The following is a 19,261-nucleotide window of genomic DNA, read 5'->3' on the forward strand; positions in this document are numbered from 1 at the left end:
TCTAAAAAGATGTTTTATACATTTGTAACCAGCTGTGTTTCAGTGGTAGTCGTCTTGTAATCAGATGGTTGTAGGTACAATTCCAGACTTCTCCATTTAAAATAAAATAGGATAGAAATATCCTTCATTGTCCCAAAATGTGAAAAACGGCAGCAAAGTGACAAGCAAATAGACCCACACCATGTTAGAATATAAATATATATAAAGCACTGGAAAATTGAGAGATCACTTTATATGATCAGTTTCTCAGATTTTACTTTTTATTGTTCTTTTATTCTATGATCTACTGAGAACATGACTCTGAAATTTTAAGCAAAAATTTAGTATTTATTTGCAAAAAATGAGAAGCGGTCAAAATGACAAAAAGGATGCAGTGTTTTCAGACCTCAAATAATGCAAAGAAAACAAGTTCATATTCATTTAGAAACAATACTAATGTTTTAACTCAAAAACCAATATTTGGTGGAATAACCAGGAGGTTTTCAATGGGGTTCAGTGCAGTGGGCTCTTCATTTTTCCAGAACAGGACTGGATATATATACAGAATAATATATATTATTCTATTTATATATTCTGTATAACATACAGAATATGTTATACATATTTTTGCCAATCTGGATAAAGAGAATAAAGAATAAAAATATTTTACAGTAAAGGAAAAATTTTACCATAAATACCATAACATGTACTCCAGTACCTATATATACTGTATATACAGTACAGACCAAAAGTTTGGACACACCTTTTAATTCAATGAGTTTCCTTTATTTTCATGACTGTTGACATTGTAGATTCACACTGAAGGCATCAAAACTATGAATAACACATGTGGAAATATGCACTAAACAAAAAAGTGTAAAACAACTGAAAATACCCTTTATATTCTAGTTTCTTCAAAGTAGCAACCTTTTGCTATGATTACTGCTTTGCACACACTCTGCATTTTCTTGATGAGCTTCAAGAGGTCGTCACTTGAAATGGTTTTCACTTCATAGGTGTGCCCTGTCAGGTTAATAAGTGGGATTTCTTGCCTTATAAATAGTCATGAAAATAAAGAAAACCCATTGAATTAGAAGGTGTGTCCAAACTTTTGGTCTGTACTGTATATATACACAAAAAGATGAGAAATAACATTTGATCATTTTATGTGATCAGCATTAGCCCGTGGTGCACTGATTCTAAAAATTGGATTATTTCACAACAATTCCACTTTTATTTTTTACCATACTTGTTAGCAATTTTTCATCTTTATGCTTTTTCTCTCGTACTTGTTCTGTTTCACTTACAGTAAAAATAAATAATCTGGATTTGATGAATCTCCCTGAACACACCATACTTAGTGTGAAACATGTTAGTGGCAGCATCATTCTGTGGGGATGATTTTTTAATTTTTCTGTAAAGGCCAGACCCAGAATCCCAATGTTAGAAAACTAATTTCCTCAGACCCTCTCTATTCTGTCCAATATAGAAAAATTAAGGCATGCTAAAAAAAAAAAAAAAAAAACTTGCAACTTGCAGCAAAAGGTAGCTCTATAAAGTGAATAATCTACACCACAGATTTTTTAATGTCTTGGTATAACACTTTGAAAATTATGCATCATTTTCCTTCTCCTTCAGCATCACGCACTACTTTGTTGTTGGGTTAGCAAATACAATCCCAATAAACGAAAAGACCAAAGTTTGTGGTTGGCATGTGAAAAAATATGCTACGTTTTGTGGCTCCTGTTGTAAAACACATTAAAGTTCACTACCTTAATGACAGCCCCATCTCATAAAGACATCTTGCCTCTCCAGCATGTCAGCCTTGCGGTGCGCGTGGAGGAGTGTTTGTGCAGCAGCAAGGAGCTGAGCCTGGAGATCCTGGAGAAGGAGACGGACATGGCCGTGCAGTGCGAGCCAGACCGCTGCGGCTTCGGGCCGCTCCGGGACAGACTGGGCCACCTGGAGGTAAGAAAGGAAAATGCAGAAAAGAGAAATGACTCATCACTGATTACACAACTCAGAATTATTTTTTGAAAAATTAGCTTCACTTTCTTCTCTACAGCAAAAATGTGCCCTGTTTGCACCACTTTGTGCTATGTTTAGTTTTTCCTATCAGCTGCCGTGCATATTGGCCACACACGTACACACGGAGCGTGCAAAGATTTAATAAAAACACTACATTTATTTGTTTGTTCTCCAGTGAGTCATTGTTCTGTTAACTCTAAAAGTGTGTTGTGTGTGTGTGTATGTTTTGGGGGATAAATCTGGTCGGGTAAGCAGAGTTTCAGACGGGGATGGTAGAGTTTTGCGTGACTCATTGGTTGGCCAACGTTGTGTTTATCACACACGCAAAACAAACACACATGCATTCAGCTGTCAGGACTTGATTTGATTGAAGAGCAGAAATGACCTAATCTCCCGAACAGAAATAACTGTTGCATCAGCAGACAGGCATGCAGGAACTCAGCGTTGGTGAAGCTTGCTGTAACTGAGAAACTTCATGAAGCGTTGCTCCCAGAGAGCCCTGAACACTATTAATTACAGCGTTGTCAAAAAATGGAGTAAAAAAGTGGTCAAGACGGCAACCTATAACGTGGAGGCCCATATGGTCCACATATGGGTCTTAAATAGAATAATATGCATGGAGCTATGACGATGAGGTCATAGTCAGAGGAACAATTAGTCCAGGTTGTTTGAATGATTGGAGGATTGATGAGAGACGATAGATCCTCTCTGTGATTTTCTGCAGATTGACTATGAAATCATGAAGGAGGATGTAAAGAAGATGGAGAACCAGGCTTTGCGTCTGAAGGAGATGTGTCCGGAGAAAGCGTACACATTCGAGGTGAAGACCCAGTCTACGCTGCAGGCCTGGAGTGAACTGGGGAAGAGCGTGAAGGACAACAGATCACGTCTGCAGGAGTTTGTGGAGCTCCAGTGCTTCTTCAGGAGCTACCTTGCAATGATGTAAGCAGGATGTCAACATCCCCGTCTTTGCTACAATTTGTAATCCATTTTTTGGGAACATTTGCTTAAGAACAGGATGTTCTCACTGTCAAGCTCTTGCCTCAGGGGGAGCAGGGAATTTAGGGATAAAGCAGGTTTCCTGGGTGTGACAGGCCAACGAATGTGTTTCCTATCAGGGAGAGTCTGCTTATTCTCATGTTTCTTACTGTTCCCAGTCTCCTAACACCACCTCCTTTTCTTACGCATCCCTCTGAACAGCTCATGGACTGAAGACACTAGGTCATGCATTTTCTCAGACACTGCACTGCACCTCAGGAGAGAAGGACAGCGGCCACTGGCGGCAGAGCTAGACATCCAAATCGAGCAAAAGTTTAACGAGTTTGATAAGCTGGCAGCCAAAGCAAAGACTCTTTTAAACAAAGAACACCACCTCACACAGATGGTGAGCAGATATGTACTCTATCAAATCACTACCGACTACATAGAGTTGGATGATGATTCTAATTGGAAATGTGTTGCAGGTGAAGGAACGCATGGAGGAACTGAGGAGCATGCTTGGGTGGATCTCAGTGCACTGGAGAGCTCAGAAACAACAGTGGCTTCACAAACAGAACAAAGAGGAACCCTCACATGATAACATTTACTCTGAAGCAACAATATGGAACTCATTTAAAGAGGTAAATTAGCAGCTTGGTGGGAGTTTGTCCAAATAAAAGCAAAAGTACCTCCTCCATTTTTATGACAAAACCCAAACAGGCTCAATAAGGCCATGAAAAAGGGAATGTCAAACCCCAGCCCTCGCAGGCTGATCATCTCCAGCTTTCAAAAGGGCCCAATACACTTCCATCAAATGCCTGAATTACCTCAGCATGCAGTCAGGCTCTGCAGAGTCTTCCTAATGATCTAATTATCTGATTCACGTGTGTTGAAGGAGAGGTGCATCTAAAAGTTGAAGGACATTTGTCTTCAGAGACTGGAGTTTGAGATCCACTGAATACAGTAGATCTGCAATTAAGCTATTTGTCCTGCAATTAGATAAAAGAAAAAGTGATGAGATAAAGGCTAAGTTAGAATTTTCTTATTTTAAAGGTTCTTAATTTTGGAGAAAGACTAAGGGACTAACCATGCAATTTGATAAGATTTCACAACAAGAAGTTGTTTGTTTTTCATCTCAATCAACTTGAACTGTAAAACAAATGTTTTTACACACAAAACTTGAAATTTTACTTGAAAATATGTCAAACATGACCAGTTTGCATGTCACGTTTGTGTGATTAAACTTTATCCATGCTTAAATTAATGTGATCTTCCAGGTAATAGTTTCACCACAAAACAAAGGAAATTGGACAAAAGGTTTAGTCAAGTATTGTTTCAAAAACAAAACCTGTGTTATAGCACTTTTCTAAATGCAAGAGTTGCTAACTAGCTAGTGCTGACTCTTCGATAAGAACATGCGTATAATCTTTGGTACTAGGGCTGTATAATTATATCAATTCTACAATATTTTTCAATTTTTTCCACCCTTGGAAGGTATTGATTTTTCATCCACGAGTATCGATACATTAAACCATAGGGGTTCATAAGTTTATACCGTCTTTTTAACATGTCTGGTTTGTGACGGCGTAGCAGCAAGACTCCGAATTACAGCATTACTGGCTGGCGTGACTCCCTGACCAACTTTGACCTCTTTTCAATCATCACGCCACCAAATATTACGCAAAGGACAACAAGAACTAATTACCAGCCTGTGGTGTGATGCGTCAAAAAGGCCAACACTTAGAAACTCATTAAAAAAAAAGAAGTGCTCATTGTCTTCTTTGGAGATTTTTGTGTTGTTTCCTTTAGTGGTTTTTGGTGCAGCACCACCACAGGTGAGGAGGTGAACAGGTTGCTCAAAGAGTTTGACTCATTTATGCAGTGCAGTGTGAAAACAACTGCATCAGCTGAAAACGTAACAAATGCTGCAACTTTGGTCCCCAATCAAACCAAGTCAACCACCCTTATAAGAGTTTGTTCCCACTTCACATCTCAAACGTCATATTTGTTTATCTATATTCTTTCTTATAGTTATTGTTTATTGTAGAAATATCTGGATTCATAGGGAACTTTTGTATTTATGTTTTAACATAAATGACAAATAAATCTGGAAAATTAGTCTGAAATTCTTTGTAAGATCTAAAACCCGAGTTCTCTTGCACCAGGGTAAATATTTAGCCCGTCTTTGTTTTCCCACAGAGTTCGGTTGCCGACCCCGAATTCTTCCAACAATCACATGCCATCAGGACCTCTGAGGACACAACAAATGCAGCTGAATGTAATGAAGAGAGCGAAGGGAAAATATCAGAAGATGGGTATGAAATCATGAACAGGATCGGCCCACGAGGCGATTCTCCCAAAGCAAACATTATGTTGGTGAAGGAGAGCAGCAGCCCACCTGTTGGGGGCGCTGTAAACCTCATACTTAGCTTTGGGAACAATGAGGACAGCCAAGTGCAGGTGCTCGACCTACCTGCTGGGACAGATGAGAAGTTGAAGGAGACCTCTGAGCCTGTTCACAGGGTGAGGAGCACTCGACACAAATCATCACCCAACATCAGTTGCATACATGATCTGTTCAAAGAAAAGAGGAAAATTTTTATGCTTTCAGGCTTCGATGATCACTTTTCTACAACACTGCATGGGATCTCCCTCTCTGTACTGCAGGTCATTCTTTTCTCCTTTGGCATTCACTACTTTCTATCTTCCCCTCGTTCTCTCCCTCAGCCCGCTGTGCCTCAGTCTTCTGCCTGTAAAAAGTTTTGGAGGCGTTGCCAGGGGATTTTGGAAAATACTTTCGGTAGTTTAAAGCGAAAGAAAAAGATTTATCGGCAGAGCGCAGATGAGGTAATTTGCGCAGTGTGAACTGGGATTGCATGCAGCGTCTCCAAGTGTGCTGAGACTGCATGCAGTGTGCAGCTGCTTCCTGAGGATAGCATGCTTTTTTCCTAACCTGGTAGAAGATACAAAATGTTCAACAACCCAGTGGTTTTGGCTCCTCTGCGAGGCAAATATAAAACCAAAGAACAAGATTGAGAATAAAAAACTGGATATCTTTAATCTATTTTAGAATAAATGGATGCAACAAATGTTTAGACCCTAAATAGGTTAACTTTATTCATTCTTTGAAAAAGAAAAGTCTGTTTTGAGTCTTCAAATTTTTCCTTTTTATGCTGTATTTGAATAGTAAACATATATGTTTTGCAGGCTTTTATTGAGAAATACATTAAGATTAAGCAAAGCATCTATAATTCCAGTGTTGATGTTTCTTTTTGAATATTGCTGCCTTTCCCCCTGTTACTCTTTACCCCAACGTCTGGTCCAAATCCTGGTTGAGTGCGACACATTCTTGGTTCGTTAGAGCTTTTTTCCCCCTCGCTATCTTCCTGAAGACTGATCACAGCATCTCAAGGGATTGAAAAAGTCAATGGTCTGATCTCTAGAACGTTTAGTTATCCTATTTGCCTTATGACCTGGTGCTCAATCATGCTGGACAAAAACATTCACCAGAAAACTGCTCCTCCAGGGTTTCTGCTGAGTTTTAAATAAAATTTAGGCATTAGTAGATCTTAAATACGTGCAGATTTAACAGGCTTGTGTTAGGTCCTACATTTAAATCCTAGTGGTATTATGTAGGTCTTAAAAGCCTTAAATTGCTGAAACTTACAAAAATTCTGAACACTATTTTTAAGCATATTTGCTGCTGGAGGATGTTTTCCTCCTATCCTTAATTTATGGCTTTTTCTTTGACAAAATTGCTACTGATAAAGGTGTGTTGAAGCAGAAACATCTCAAACAAATTAGTCTTTTATGTTGCCTACATTACTGGCTTGGACAATATTCTAGTTGATGGACATTATTCTAGTTGATGAAAGAAGTGTGACTCCCTGGTGAAGCCAACATTCAACTCTTCTAATTCAAACAGAATGACACAGAAATTAACTTTCATTAACACATTTCCCCTAAAGCTAATTTGAATCATGCTAGCTAGCAACTCATCCTTCAGCTAAAACTATATTTTAGGGCAGGGTTGTCAAACTCCAGTCCTCAAGGGCCGCTGTCCTGCAACTTTTAGATGTGTCTCTGCTGCACCACACCTGAATGGGATAATTAGATCATTAGCAAGGCTCTGGAGAACTGATCTACACAAGGAGGAGGAAATTAAACCATTTCATTCCAGTGTTTTGTACCTGCGTCCTGCACATCTAAAAACTGCAGGACAGCAGCCTTTGAGGACTGGAGTTTGACACCTGTGTTTTAGGGTTTTGTAATTAAATTCATTTCTATCAACTTTGTGTTTAACTGTCCTAGACCTAATGAAGGGCTGCCAAAGTCCAATCTCTCAGATCTACTTTCCTGCAACCTTTGGGTGCCTCTGTTTTTCAACACAATTGAATCAAATGAACTGTTCATTAGCCTCTTAAGAGCTGGACAAGTTAATTCAGGTGTTAGCTGACTTAATCTGAAAAGAAAGTAGTAAAGTTTCTCTGTGTTGTATTTTCAGCTTGTCTCTTAGAAACTCAAATCAATGGGTAAAATCCCAGCAGATAACCAAACTGTTTTTTCTCGTCATTAAAAGTTTTATTTGGGATTTTTACTTGTAAAATGAGGCTAGATTTAAAGCTGAAAAGTGGTGATGACAGAAACGAGGTGAGCAATGAGTAAGAAAAGCACACACAGTCTCCTCCCTGCTGCGACTGTTGACAGAAACTCTCTCTTGTCTTTGATGAGCCTGATGTAAACCTGCTCAGGTCTGACTCTCGCCGTGATTGTGTGAAATGAGTGACCTCATCCTCAGCTCCAAAATGGCTCCCAGTAGGACTGTGTCCCACATGCCGGTGGAGCTGCCGTCATGAGACAAGAGAACTGGTGCTGAACCTTTCAGAAAGGCCCCAGACTGCACTACATGATTTATAGTCTGGAGCTTATGCAGCTACAAGAGATTAGTCACAGAGTTGAAAGGTCAGGGCATTACAGCTGTGTATGACGACATATGCAGACACATATGATTTTGATTAAATCCTGAGTCTGCCGTTGGACTCATGTTCTGTCATGTGCTTTTTATAAATTTCTGTATGCTTCATAAATATTTGTTAATCCAGAGTTTTCTTTGATGAGTGTTTGTCTAACATTCTTTATTTCACTGAACATCAAGCTTGAGCCGTTCATAGTTTTGCCAACCATACAGCGCCTTGCAAAGTTACTCTTACATTTTGTATCTTTACACCCACAAACTTCTGTGTATTGTATTGGGATATTATGTGATAAAAGAGAGCTGCGAATGAAGAGCACCTGTGGAAAAACTGTTTCCATCTTGCCACAGATTCTTGATGTAATTCAGGTTTTGAATTTGAATGTTTTCTGTGCTTTGATCTCAGGATGTTTGTTATCCTGCTAGAAAATGAATCTGCCTCAGTCTATTTTTTACAGCCTCTAACATGTTTTCTTCCCGCCATAGTTACACTTTGATCTCATCTGACCGGAGCACCTTCTTCAAAAATCAGCCCAGGATAGAAGTGTCCTCCTTTCTGCAGATTTGGTTTTAAATGGTCTAGTCCAATCAACCAGCAGATTCTCCTTAATAGTCAAAGTTGAAACAAGATGATTGAGTATTCACTATGGTCAACCCAGGAATAAGAAATACTTTACCTCCATATTTGTTCTGCATTTAAACAATAAAAATCATTTAAATGTCTGTTACTAATTTATTTTATTAAAGCTTTATTCCATTTGCATGTTTATAGTTATTAGTGAGATGTGACAGACTTTGCTCAACTACTGTAAAGATGGCTGTGTTTCCATTACAAATTTGCGCAAAACTATGTCAACACTCTAAAAAGCACAATTTTGCAATTTCCCATTTAATAAGAAATGCAATTAAAGTCACTGAAAAAATATGCCAAACAACCATCCTCCAACTACTTCTTGTTGCGTTCTTCTTTGTTTCCATTGCAGTTTGGTGAAATAAATAAATTTTGTTACAGCCAAAAAACAAAAACACATCATCTTAGTGCCAAAACTTTTATCAAAACATTTTTTTTTTATTTCTGTGTTTCCATTAAGCAAATCTACTTTCAAAATGTCGAACTGCGAAGTTATATGAACAATGGAAATGCAAGTGATAGTGAGCATTAACTGTTACCATGGGCTTCTTAGCTGCTTCTCTAAGTAATGTTGTACTTTCTGGACTGTTTTAAATAGACAGTGTGCCATAATCTAACCGTGTGGAAAATGTCTCAACAACTTTATCCCTATCTTTTTCTTTGGTTATCATGCTGTTTTTATGATTATATGTTCACTAATGTTCTCTAACCAACTGCTGTAGGCTTAATTTCTACAGAGATGCATTACTAGTTATGTGACATTTGATTGTTACTGGTTGCACTAGATTTTATTCAGGGGTATCTAAAGGTAATGGGTCTGAATATAAAAGCATGACATATTTTTCAGTTGTTGTTCTTTTACTAAAAATAGTTTTCTTTTGTAAGACATCGCAAGAACACATTCAGTAAATATTCGCTCATCGTCATGCATTTAATCTTTTTCTGTCTTTCCACAGGTAAGTACTTACCTGCATGTTAAGGACAGCACCCTGGCTGTGGCTCCGGTGTACGAGAGTATCACCCTACCCCGCTTAAAGAGCCGTTCTACAGTCTCGGACTTCCCTACTTTATGGCCGTCCGCCTCCTCCTCCTGCTCCTCACAATCTTCCCCTGTGACTGACCCACAAACGACCAACGCCGGCTTCCGCCCCACAACGGGAAGCAGCGGCAGCTCCATCTTCTGCAGCCTCAAACGGATGAGCAAGAAGAGGAAAAGGAAGCGAGACGAGCGCAGACACACGATACAGAGAATCATGGATGTGGATGAGCAGACCAGTGGGGTGCAGCGGTATGACTCTGAGACGGTCACGTATAACACTCAAACATGGCCGCTGAAGGAGGGTCAGAGGAAGAAGAGCTTACAGAAGAACAGAAATGTTGCAGGCACTGGGGCTTACATGAAAAACCCTCTTCTGAAAGACATTGATTCAGAGTGTTCAGGAGAAAACAGCATCACTCCATACGCCATATCATCCGGACCAACGACTTCTCCATCAGAGCCTGGGAGAAGCCACTGCAGAGTCCTCTCTTTGGGCTCGGTGTTGAGCTTCGATCTGCCAAAAGACATGACCCTCATCCCCAGCATTCAGGAAATCATCACTATTGCCCCTCCAGAGTCTAAAAAAGCAGATGCAACAGATTCTGACCCTCTTTCTCAAAGAAAAACAGTTCTGAGCTCTTTCAGACAGACCCACATCCTGGCGGCCATCACAGGAAGTGAAAATAGCTCTTCTGAAACACAGGAGTCAATAGCTGCAGCAAAAGATCTACCTGATGAGGAGGTGAGTTTACAACCATCTTCTCTGGAAGAACCTTGTGCCGGATCAGAGGAGGAGGACGAAATCTTGTCAGATACTAAATCTACAACAAATGAAATCAGTCCACCTTCAAAGCCGCCTATTTACATGAACCAAGCCCATAACTGCTGCTCAGTCCCTCATAAACATAAGTGTCTCAGTGTCCATACGCTCATACGGGACCTGAATGGACACCAGTTCCATAAATGCACAAAATCCCAGTGCAAGCATGAAAACAGTCCTCAGCTGAAATTAAACCAAGCTTCTCATGTGAGAGTGAATCTTAAGTCAACAATGAGCGTCAGCGTTCGACAGGACTCTGTAGATTCTGGCATCTCCACCTCCAGCAGTTTCAAGCTTTGCACCGACGCTTCCTGTCCGGATCAGCCCCGGCCTAAAGGAGTGGTGGGGAAACTTATTTCCCTTGAGGTGGGAGGCATAGACCCGACTGCAACAAAAGAAAACTATGCCGCATTCTCAAGTTCATCCCCAGAATCCGTGAATATCAACACAGAGCCGGTCCATGTCGACCACCAGCAGTTTGAGGAGGAAGAAGAAGAACTGGAGGACATCTGGAAACAGAATACCAACTACAGGCAGAGCATCTGCTCAGACATCATGTACCAGCCCAACCAAACCAGAGAACCACTTTCCAGCTCCCCTCCTGTCACAGAGCCACCTGTTCTCTACAGAAACCTGGTCACTGTCTCAGAACCAAACCTCCTCATAGCCGAGTTCAAACTCCCCTCCCACATCCAGAATTGTCTGGGTTATGAGAAGTGGCAGAGCTCCAAAGATCACCTCCTTCCTCTGGCCATAGCGGACCGGAGGTCCTGGGCTGCGTTTCCCAACAGGGAACCAGCTAGCAAGACTGCAGTGATGCTGAACGAGACCGCATCTGATCCAGTGAAGCTTCCAGATGTCGGCGACAATCCGAGATACGTTTACCAATACAGAGAGGAGGAAGAGAGGGAAGAGAAGGAGATGAAGGAAGGAGAGGAGCTAACCAGGTACTCACAGGTAAGTTTGCTTCTTAAAGTATGGGGAAGACACCACTCTGATGCTGTAAAGTTATTTTAGAAGCTTATTTGTTCGCAGAGGTTAAAAACATGGTGAACAGCTGATGTTGAAGTCTAATTTTCCTGATTGAAAATGTTAACAGATTCCCAAGAAATGAGTTAAAGCCGTTGAGGTTGGGTCATGTCACTCAAAGTATCAATAAATACTCCAACAGTGGTTCCTAAATAATTAATTTTGTATCTTTACTCTCAACTTGTAGTTAGAGGGCCTATAAAAGCCCTAAAACAAAATAACCTTTTATTGAAAATAATCTCACACAGAAGTATTTAGAAAAATCCAACTTTTACTTTGAGTCAATTTATTCAGAGGGGAAAATAATCCAAAATTAAGCAATAATTATTTATACGTCTACTGTTAATGTTTATTTGTGTAGCACATTTTAGCAACAAGGCAGGTTATGTCTAATATAAGCATAATACAGTAACCAATTATTAAACAAGCAATAAACAATACATTTTGTCAAATGCCATCATCAAAATATACATTAAATATATTGATAACTATTCCAATTTTTATTAATCAAAAGCAACTCTAAACAGGTGTGTTTTAAGTTTTGATTTAAAGAAAATCAGTGTTTTGAATGTTTCGGTTGTTTCAAAGCTTTCTTAATCTATAACATTTCACAAGGTTGGCGTATCTAGAGATGTTTGATTATTATTCTGCACAATCTTTGGATCATGCTGGACTCTACAGTATTTTAAATGAGATTTAGTTCATGAGAAAAGTTTGATTTGGCTCTGGAGATCATATCATTGCAACAAAATATATATATATTTTACACATCTGTATCAGGGGTGCCAGTCTGTATCTTAACTTTAACAAACCTAAGTAATGTTCTGACTGTGTATTCTTCTTTTTCTTTTAACAGAACCAGTCTATGAGTCTCCCTTCAGTCAATATGGGTTTTAACGAAGCCTGCCAGAAAAATCTTAAAGACGTAGCAAAGCCTCAAGAACGAATAGCCACAGGAGGGCGCTGTTTCATCCTAGTAAGACTGAAACCTGAGTGGAAATATTGTTTGTTGTTAGTTGATCTTTTTGCATGAATGTGGTTTTTAATTCAAACCCATGTAGAGTGGAAAACCAGAGCATCAGTCTATGGAGGGAACCCTGGAGAGGAAGCACAAGCTGCAGCTGGGAGGAAAGAAAGTAAGAAATGTTTAGGCCTACATAGTCAGCAGATGTAAAACCCAGAGTCAGCAGCATGTGGTCTTATCTTATTTTCACAGGCTGCCTCCAGAGCCTGGAACTCCTACCACACTGTCCTATATAGACACACCTTGTGCTTCTTCCAGGACAGAAAGGATACACTGCGCGTAAGCAGAAAGCAGATATGATATCTGTGAAGCAGTTGGCATGTGGTCACTAATAATGAGTTTGTGCTGCAGAGCTCTGCATGCGGTCTACCGCTGAACGTCATGGGAGCTGAGTGCTCGGCCTCCCCAGACTACACCAAAAAACCCAACTGCTTCCGACTACGGTAATCCTGGGCAAACAGCCAAATTGTTATTGCAAATTACAGTGAGATGTATGCACTACAATTTTTTCTTTACCGCCATCGTTTCTGGTCTTCAGGCTCCGTGACGGGTCTGAATACTTGTTTAATACCACCTCCCGCTTCTTGATGAAGAAGTGGATCATGAAAATACAAGCAAGCACAGGTAAATGTGATAATACTGAGGCTTTCACAAGCATATTTTTATACTTTTCACACCACGATCGCACGCTTTAATGTATTTTATTGTGATTTCATGTAGTAGATCAACACAAAATACCAAATAAAGTGGAAAGAAAATGATTCAACATTTTACTTTATTTCTTTTTGTTCCTGTCACTTTAGTAAACACTTGTTTTTTAGGTATGTTTCTAAAATGTTTGCACATCTAGAGACTGAAATCTTTGTCAGTTCTTTTTTGTAGAACAGCTCAAACTCAGTCATATTTGACAGAAAGCATCTGTGAACATTAGCTTTTAAGTCTTACCACAGTTTCTCCATAGGATTTAGGTCTGGACTTTGACTAGACCATTCTAGCACATAAATATGCTTTGATGCAAAGCTCTGGCTGTATGTTTAGGGTCGTTATCCTGCTGAAAGTTGAACCTCCACAGCTTTCACATTGACTCTGCCCAGCTTCTCTGTAGAAAAACACATCCCAACAGCATGATGCTGCCACTATGATAAACCCTTTGCACCCTCTAACAAGTTTTTTTTTCTGGAATACAAATGCCCACTACACTTTTGTTCACAGATTGTTTTGAAATTCATGTATTGTTTTCCTTCCACAATTATGCAATATTTAGTGTTAATCTGTGACATAAAATCTCAATATAATCCACATAGATTGTGGTTGGAGCATGACAAAATATTTTTTAAAAATTCTTAAGTGAGTTGTACTACATTCTGTTTTTTTATGTTAATAGTTGCGTTTGTAGTGAATAACTGTGATGGGACCTTTTCGTCTATCAAAGGTCAAAGTGAGCTCATGTCTTCACCAACAAATGTTCCTGGTGATCAAGCCTTTCCCATCTCTTTGTAAGATAATGTTCAAAACAATTTGTATAAAATACTAACATTCTGTGCAGCATTCTTTAATACTGACTGTTACCCACTCTTATGCTTTAGATGTCAGGATCAAACCAGCACACTCTGCCATTCCCAGCACAAAGTCACCCACACATTCCCAAGGTTGAAACAGAGCAGCGATCAAACCAAAGAAATTGTCGTTCTCACCAGAGAGCAGAGTCACATGCTCCAGAGCCAAAGAGCGGACGAGAAGTCCAAGACCTCATCATTGGATCCAAGCTACTGTGGTAAGAGTGGAGAACTGTTTACCAAAAGAGACATGCACTGCATGTGTCTGAACTCACCCTCAGCCAGATAAATATCTTGCAAAAGAAATGCTGGATGTTGTAGGTACAGCAGGTGCCACTAGGTGGAGCTGAAGCACTCCACATTGAACAGCTGTAGTGTCACTTGATTGCTAAAGGGGCTTGTTTTTACAGTAAATGTAAATCTCTTCTTACTCAGCTTTTCTGCTTTCATTTGACCCCCACAGATGATGATGATGATGGTGATGGGGATGAATGCAGCTTAACGCATCCAGTGACTCACAGACTTTCTGTAGACAACACTTCTCCTTCCTCCTCTCACTCCCCTGCAACCAGCAGCCAGAACTGGCTCAGCAGCAAGCAACGCTCCCACTCTTTTACGTCAGGTTAGATTGCAGCGGTTAGCCTGAATTTGATCATTTATCACATTCAGTCTGAATACTGGTTATTTTTCAGCAACCTACCAGAAGATTAAACCCATGCAACACTCTCCTGGAGGAGAAGGGGTGGAAAAAGGATCCAACTACTGTGTGACTCTGGTGGTCGGGGGCAGTTCGGCAGACAGCTCGTCGATAATCAGAGGTCTGGAGCCTCCGGTGCTGCCCTCACCTTCATGGCAGCCAGACGTGTTTAAGGACTCTGCTCTGAAAAGTTACTCGAGCCTCCCGCGACCTCGCAACAAATCTGTCTTTAAAAAGTTCTTTGGGAAAAAAGAGCCCTGAGCGTATACATGCTGGTTTTTACATATAGTTTCTAACGTGCAGTGCACATTTAAATAAAAACACACTACTACTGACCATATTTATGATCAAAACACTTATCCTAGTTATATTTTTGATGCGTTTGTGATAATTCACTACAGAGCCTTAAAAGTCATTATAAATAACCTGTTTTATGAGTGTCTCTTTTTTGATCCTTCACTTTTTAAGTCATTTAAAAACTAACACAACTGCTAACACACTGCAAAGTGTGCACTGTGTATTTACAGTTCAACTCAGAAGTGTACATACAGTCATCACTGACGTGAATGTCATATTAATTCAGGACAATAAAGGATTTCTTTCAACAATTTATATCAAGATGGAAGGATAATGCAGCTTTCAACTTCAGTCATTTCAGAAAACAAGAGTTGGATTAATAACAAGCTTAAACATTTTCCGCATTTTTTGTGTAATCAACAAAATGTACATTATCAAGTATGGAGGTGGTAGCATCATGCAGTGGGTTACTGGACTGCCAATGGTACTGCTGCGTACTGGATAGAAAATTAAAAAAAGAAAATGTCACCAAATTCATTCATTTCAAGCTCCAAAATACATACAAACACCGTTAGCAATATTCAGATGTCATTATTATTATGGGCATGAATGTAATTATTTTAGGTCTTTTATGGATTTCAGAGTGCAAATTGAGCTGATTGTATCCGTTTTCTGAGCCTCACAATTATGCTGATAAATGTCGCTCACCAAGTTGCGGAGAAACCACAGACGTCCTCGAAACCCTGATGTTCGTGGGAGTTAGAGACTGCCGGCGAAAGGCTGAACGTTGCAAACACTTGATACTCGCTCTAAAACGCTCCTAAATGCACATTTTAATAGATGAAACACCAAATGTACCTTAATATGGCTTGTTATGATCTGTGGAAACCGTCTTTGCACGACTGCAGAAGCTAGCACGCATGGTCTGTCTAACTTCCGCTCTTCTGGGTACAGCCAATCAGCACCAAGGTCAATGAACGACACTCGTTGATTGGCTGCCTTTTTAACACCAACCAATAGCATGTGAAGGAATTTTGATGAAAGCTGCATTTTCTTTGTAATATTTCAAATATGGTCTCTGCAAAAAAGGATAGAGATCACCACTTTAGTTGAACCGTCTCAAAAAGTTACAATTTGAGTATTAAGTCAATTTCTGATCAGGCACGTTTTCTCTAAGATGACTCCAAACGAGTCGATGAGCCTTGTGTTTCAAAACGTTTTGGTTTGGAGCTTCCTGTGTTTGTTCTTGAACATTATAACAATTTTTTTTTAAATCAGAGATTGACGGTTTGGGTCACATGACGGAAACTTGGACAGAGGTGGGTCTTAAAACCGGACAAATATCCAAAACCTCCTTATATGTTCAAAAAAGCTTTTAATTCAACCAGATATATGGTTTTGATCCTGTGAGGATTAGAGAAAATCCTCAATAAATTAAACTTCTGCATCAACTTGTTGTTTATATGTTAAAGGTTAAAGTTAATATAACATTCACATTTATGACGGTTGTATGTAAACTTCTGGAACTGTAGTTGTTCTGATTGTTTTTGATCACTCTTGTATATTTCTTTTCATTTTTTTCCCTGTTGTGCTTTGGGTTATCTGTTAAACTAAATATTAATACATTGAGCTCTCAGTGCCTTCAGTTACGTTGCATTTTAGCTCCTCAACTATGAATTCACAGTTTGATACTGTTTGATCTTGCGTGATTTAACTACTTTTTTCCCACCTTCTAAGGCGAAGACTAAATACTTAATAAAACTCAAAACAAGGTTTTGCTTTTGCTGTGATTAAAGATTAATTTTTGACACACTTGTACAAAAACATCTTTTTTTTGTCATGTCTGTCTGGACTACTTTGAGAAGAAAAGCCATAAGATGAAACAAGAGATTAAATGTCAGCAAAGCTAAGAACATCTCCACATCACAAGTCATCTTTTTGCATATTAAAGCATATTAAAACATGACCCCATTCAGAGATGTGATTTAAACATAAATAATCGCCGCTTCATCTAAAGCTGAGGAACCAGACGCTCTGTGGACATGGTTGCATAATGTATTCAACTCATAAAGCCTTTGCAAACTAATGCTGATTAGCATTGCAAAATATTCAGTGTCTGCTTTGGATTAGTTACAGTAGAGAAGAAAAATGACTAATTTGGGCATCTCAAAAGTTTTGATGTCTACTTTGGAAAAACAAACTAGAAGGAAACTGGTGTAAGCTGTTTACTGGTTTGGTGAGCAATGCTGTTTGTTGTTGACGTCCAAAGATTCAGAGCAGCTAAAGTGTAGCTACAGTTAATAGAGTGTTAGAATGCTGTAAAAGCTCAAATATCATAAATATTTTACTTTAATTTCAGAACGTGTAGCCATATTTGTCACTTCTATGCAAAGACAGTGAAAAGATTGAACATAGTGGAGAGGTCAGCTTTGGGGCAGTGAAGCTAAACTGTCAGATAGCAGTTTCCTTGTTTTGGTGGTCGTGCTGATTCTGACAGCAGCAGAAATGTTGGAATATTATATGAGGAGGATTAGAAGCATGACATGATTCTCTGTAAGCCTGCAGATCTGAGGGAGGATTTAAGAAGTGCACCTGGAAACACTTATCGCATACTTCTGCAAAGTAACTCAATCACAGATGTACTGAAGGCTTTGGAGGGCTTGAATGGTACTGCCTGTCAGCGTGAGGTCATGCAGCATCCCACAGTTAAAATGTGCAAAACGCACCGTCAGTACTGATCAGTCTTTCCAGTTAATTTTTCTCACACGTTTTTCTGCTTTTTGGAGAAAAAAATGGAATAATCCAGTGATGAAGAAAATGGAGCCAAAAAACAATAAATGCTACGTTGTTGTGTTCACGCTGTTTTCTATATTACCATGTATTCTGGTGCTTTGAAAAATGGTTTATGTTGGTTTTAATGAAATGAAGTCCTGTTGTTGCTTTTTTGGGATCCTGTTCTGAGTAGTGCATATTTACTGAGATATCACTCTCATTTATCTATTTTTTGTACCACTTTGAAAAAACTTAAGAGATTACTTAAAATCATTAGTTTCTCTGATTTTAGTTTTTATAGGTATAGGGTTAGGGTTAGGGTTAGGGTTAGGGTTAGGGTTTGAGTAAAATGAACATTGCTCTTTTATTCTGTGGCCTACTGACAACATGTCTTTAGTATTTATTTTCAGAAAATGAGAAATGGACAAAATAACAAAAAAGATGTAGTGTTTCAGACGTTAAATAATGCAAAGAAAACAGGTTCATTTTAATTTAGAAACAACAGTACTAATGTTTTAATTCGAGAAGAGTTCAGAAATCAATATTTGGTGGAATAACCAGGAGGTTTTCATTGGGGTTCAGAGCAGAAGGCTCTTAATTTTTTCCAGAGCTGAATGTTAAAGGATAAATTGACCAAAATGAGAAAAAATATCCAATGCTGAATGAGTGCTTCTTAGTGCTCAAATTGTTATTAGCATGAATCAAACAGGAAGTCACACCTTAAGTTTCAGTTTCAAGGACCAACTGGACAAGTAATTATTGGCCGTATTAGTCAAAAAAATGTCAGTCGTCGTTTTTGCTAAAGTTACTGAACCATCAGAGCAGACAGCAAGTCTGCATAGCCCAGAATAAGATCGAATTATATTATTATTGGTTTTATTGCCACATATATTCACAATGAATTTACGTAATTACATATTAACAGCGTCTATGTGATGCAAGTTGTTCAAAACATCCGTGGAAGCCAGGCTTAGTCGTATACTACACTATGCATGAGCAGGGGATGCTGGTGTATTTTTCAATTAAAGTTGTATATCTCTACATGAAACACAAGGCACATGTGCAAAGGAGTGAGGGGCATATAATGATCCACATTGACATTCAGGAAGTGACTGATACAATTAGTCACTGCCTTCACATATGGCATCCATTCCTTTGGAATGCACTGACTCCCATACTGAAGACATTTCTGTGTGTTTTTCCCTCTCCGTCATGTTTGCAGCGACAGCCGTATCGTGTAAGGGCCCAGAGGGACGCAGCACCAGCCAATCGATTGATCGTCGTGTCCCAGATCTTTGTGTCCTCTCCACCCCCTGACCTCTATACGATTCGCTGACAGCTCCTACTGCTCCCGTCACAGCTGCGGGGGGTTGTAGCCCTCCCCTGCAGACACAGCAAACAGCTCACTATGCTTGCATGTCAGCCCACTCTGGAGGCTT

General features: G+C 39.4%; 1 protein-coding gene and 1 long non-coding RNA gene across 6 annotated transcripts in view; one reads left to right on the forward strand and one right to left on the reverse strand.

Moving 5' to 3' along the window:
- Positions 1 to 16,858, forward strand: part of LOC111606590 — a 42,188-nt gene extending 25,330 nt beyond the window's left edge. For 3 of the 5 annotated variants that reach the window (XM_023327501.1, XM_023327502.1, XM_023327500.1), the window contains 16 exons: positions 1,795 to 1,947; positions 2,732 to 2,949; positions 3,208 to 3,391; positions 3,471 to 3,626; positions 5,185 to 5,508; positions 5,713 to 5,832; positions 9,545 to 11,404; positions 12,333 to 12,452; positions 12,538 to 12,612; positions 12,693 to 12,779; positions 12,852 to 12,943; positions 13,039 to 13,124; positions 13,885 to 13,996; positions 14,087 to 14,274; positions 14,520 to 14,678; positions 14,749 to 16,858. In XM_023327501.1, coding sequence (XP_023183269.1) covers positions 1,795 to 1,947; positions 2,732 to 2,949; positions 3,208 to 3,391; positions 3,471 to 3,626; positions 5,185 to 5,508; positions 5,713 to 5,832; positions 9,545 to 11,404; positions 12,333 to 12,452; positions 12,538 to 12,612; positions 12,693 to 12,779; positions 12,852 to 12,943; positions 13,039 to 13,124; positions 13,885 to 13,996; positions 14,087 to 14,274; positions 14,520 to 14,678; positions 14,749 to 15,014 — 4,200 coding nt within the window. In that variant the 3' untranslated portion in view covers positions 15,015 to 16,858. The remainder of the gene's footprint in view (positions 1 to 1,794; positions 1,948 to 2,731; positions 2,950 to 3,207; positions 3,392 to 3,470; positions 3,627 to 5,184; positions 5,509 to 5,712; positions 5,833 to 9,544; positions 11,405 to 12,332; positions 12,453 to 12,537; positions 12,613 to 12,692; positions 12,780 to 12,851; positions 12,944 to 13,038; positions 13,125 to 13,884; positions 13,997 to 14,086; positions 14,275 to 14,519; positions 14,679 to 14,748) is intronic. The other 2 variants (XM_023327503.1, XM_023327504.1) reach the window with 2 other exon arrangements.
- LOC111606592 lies at positions 1,858 to 14,284 on the reverse strand. The gene is made up of 3 exons (XR_002752128.1): positions 14,195 to 14,284; positions 5,459 to 5,559; positions 1,858 to 1,941 (listed from the first exon to the last, which is right to left on the reverse strand). It is a non-coding gene; the product is annotated as an uncharacterized LOC111606592 (long non-coding RNA).
- Positions 16,859 to 19,261: the final 2,403 nt, after the last annotated feature.

Source organism: Xiphophorus maculatus, chromosome 22 (assembly GCF_002775205.1).
Source record: "Xiphophorus maculatus strain JP 163 A chromosome 22, X_maculatus-5.0-male, whole genome shotgun sequence".
Lineage (NCBI taxonomy): Eukaryota > Metazoa > Chordata > Actinopteri > Cyprinodontiformes > Poeciliidae > Xiphophorus > Xiphophorus maculatus.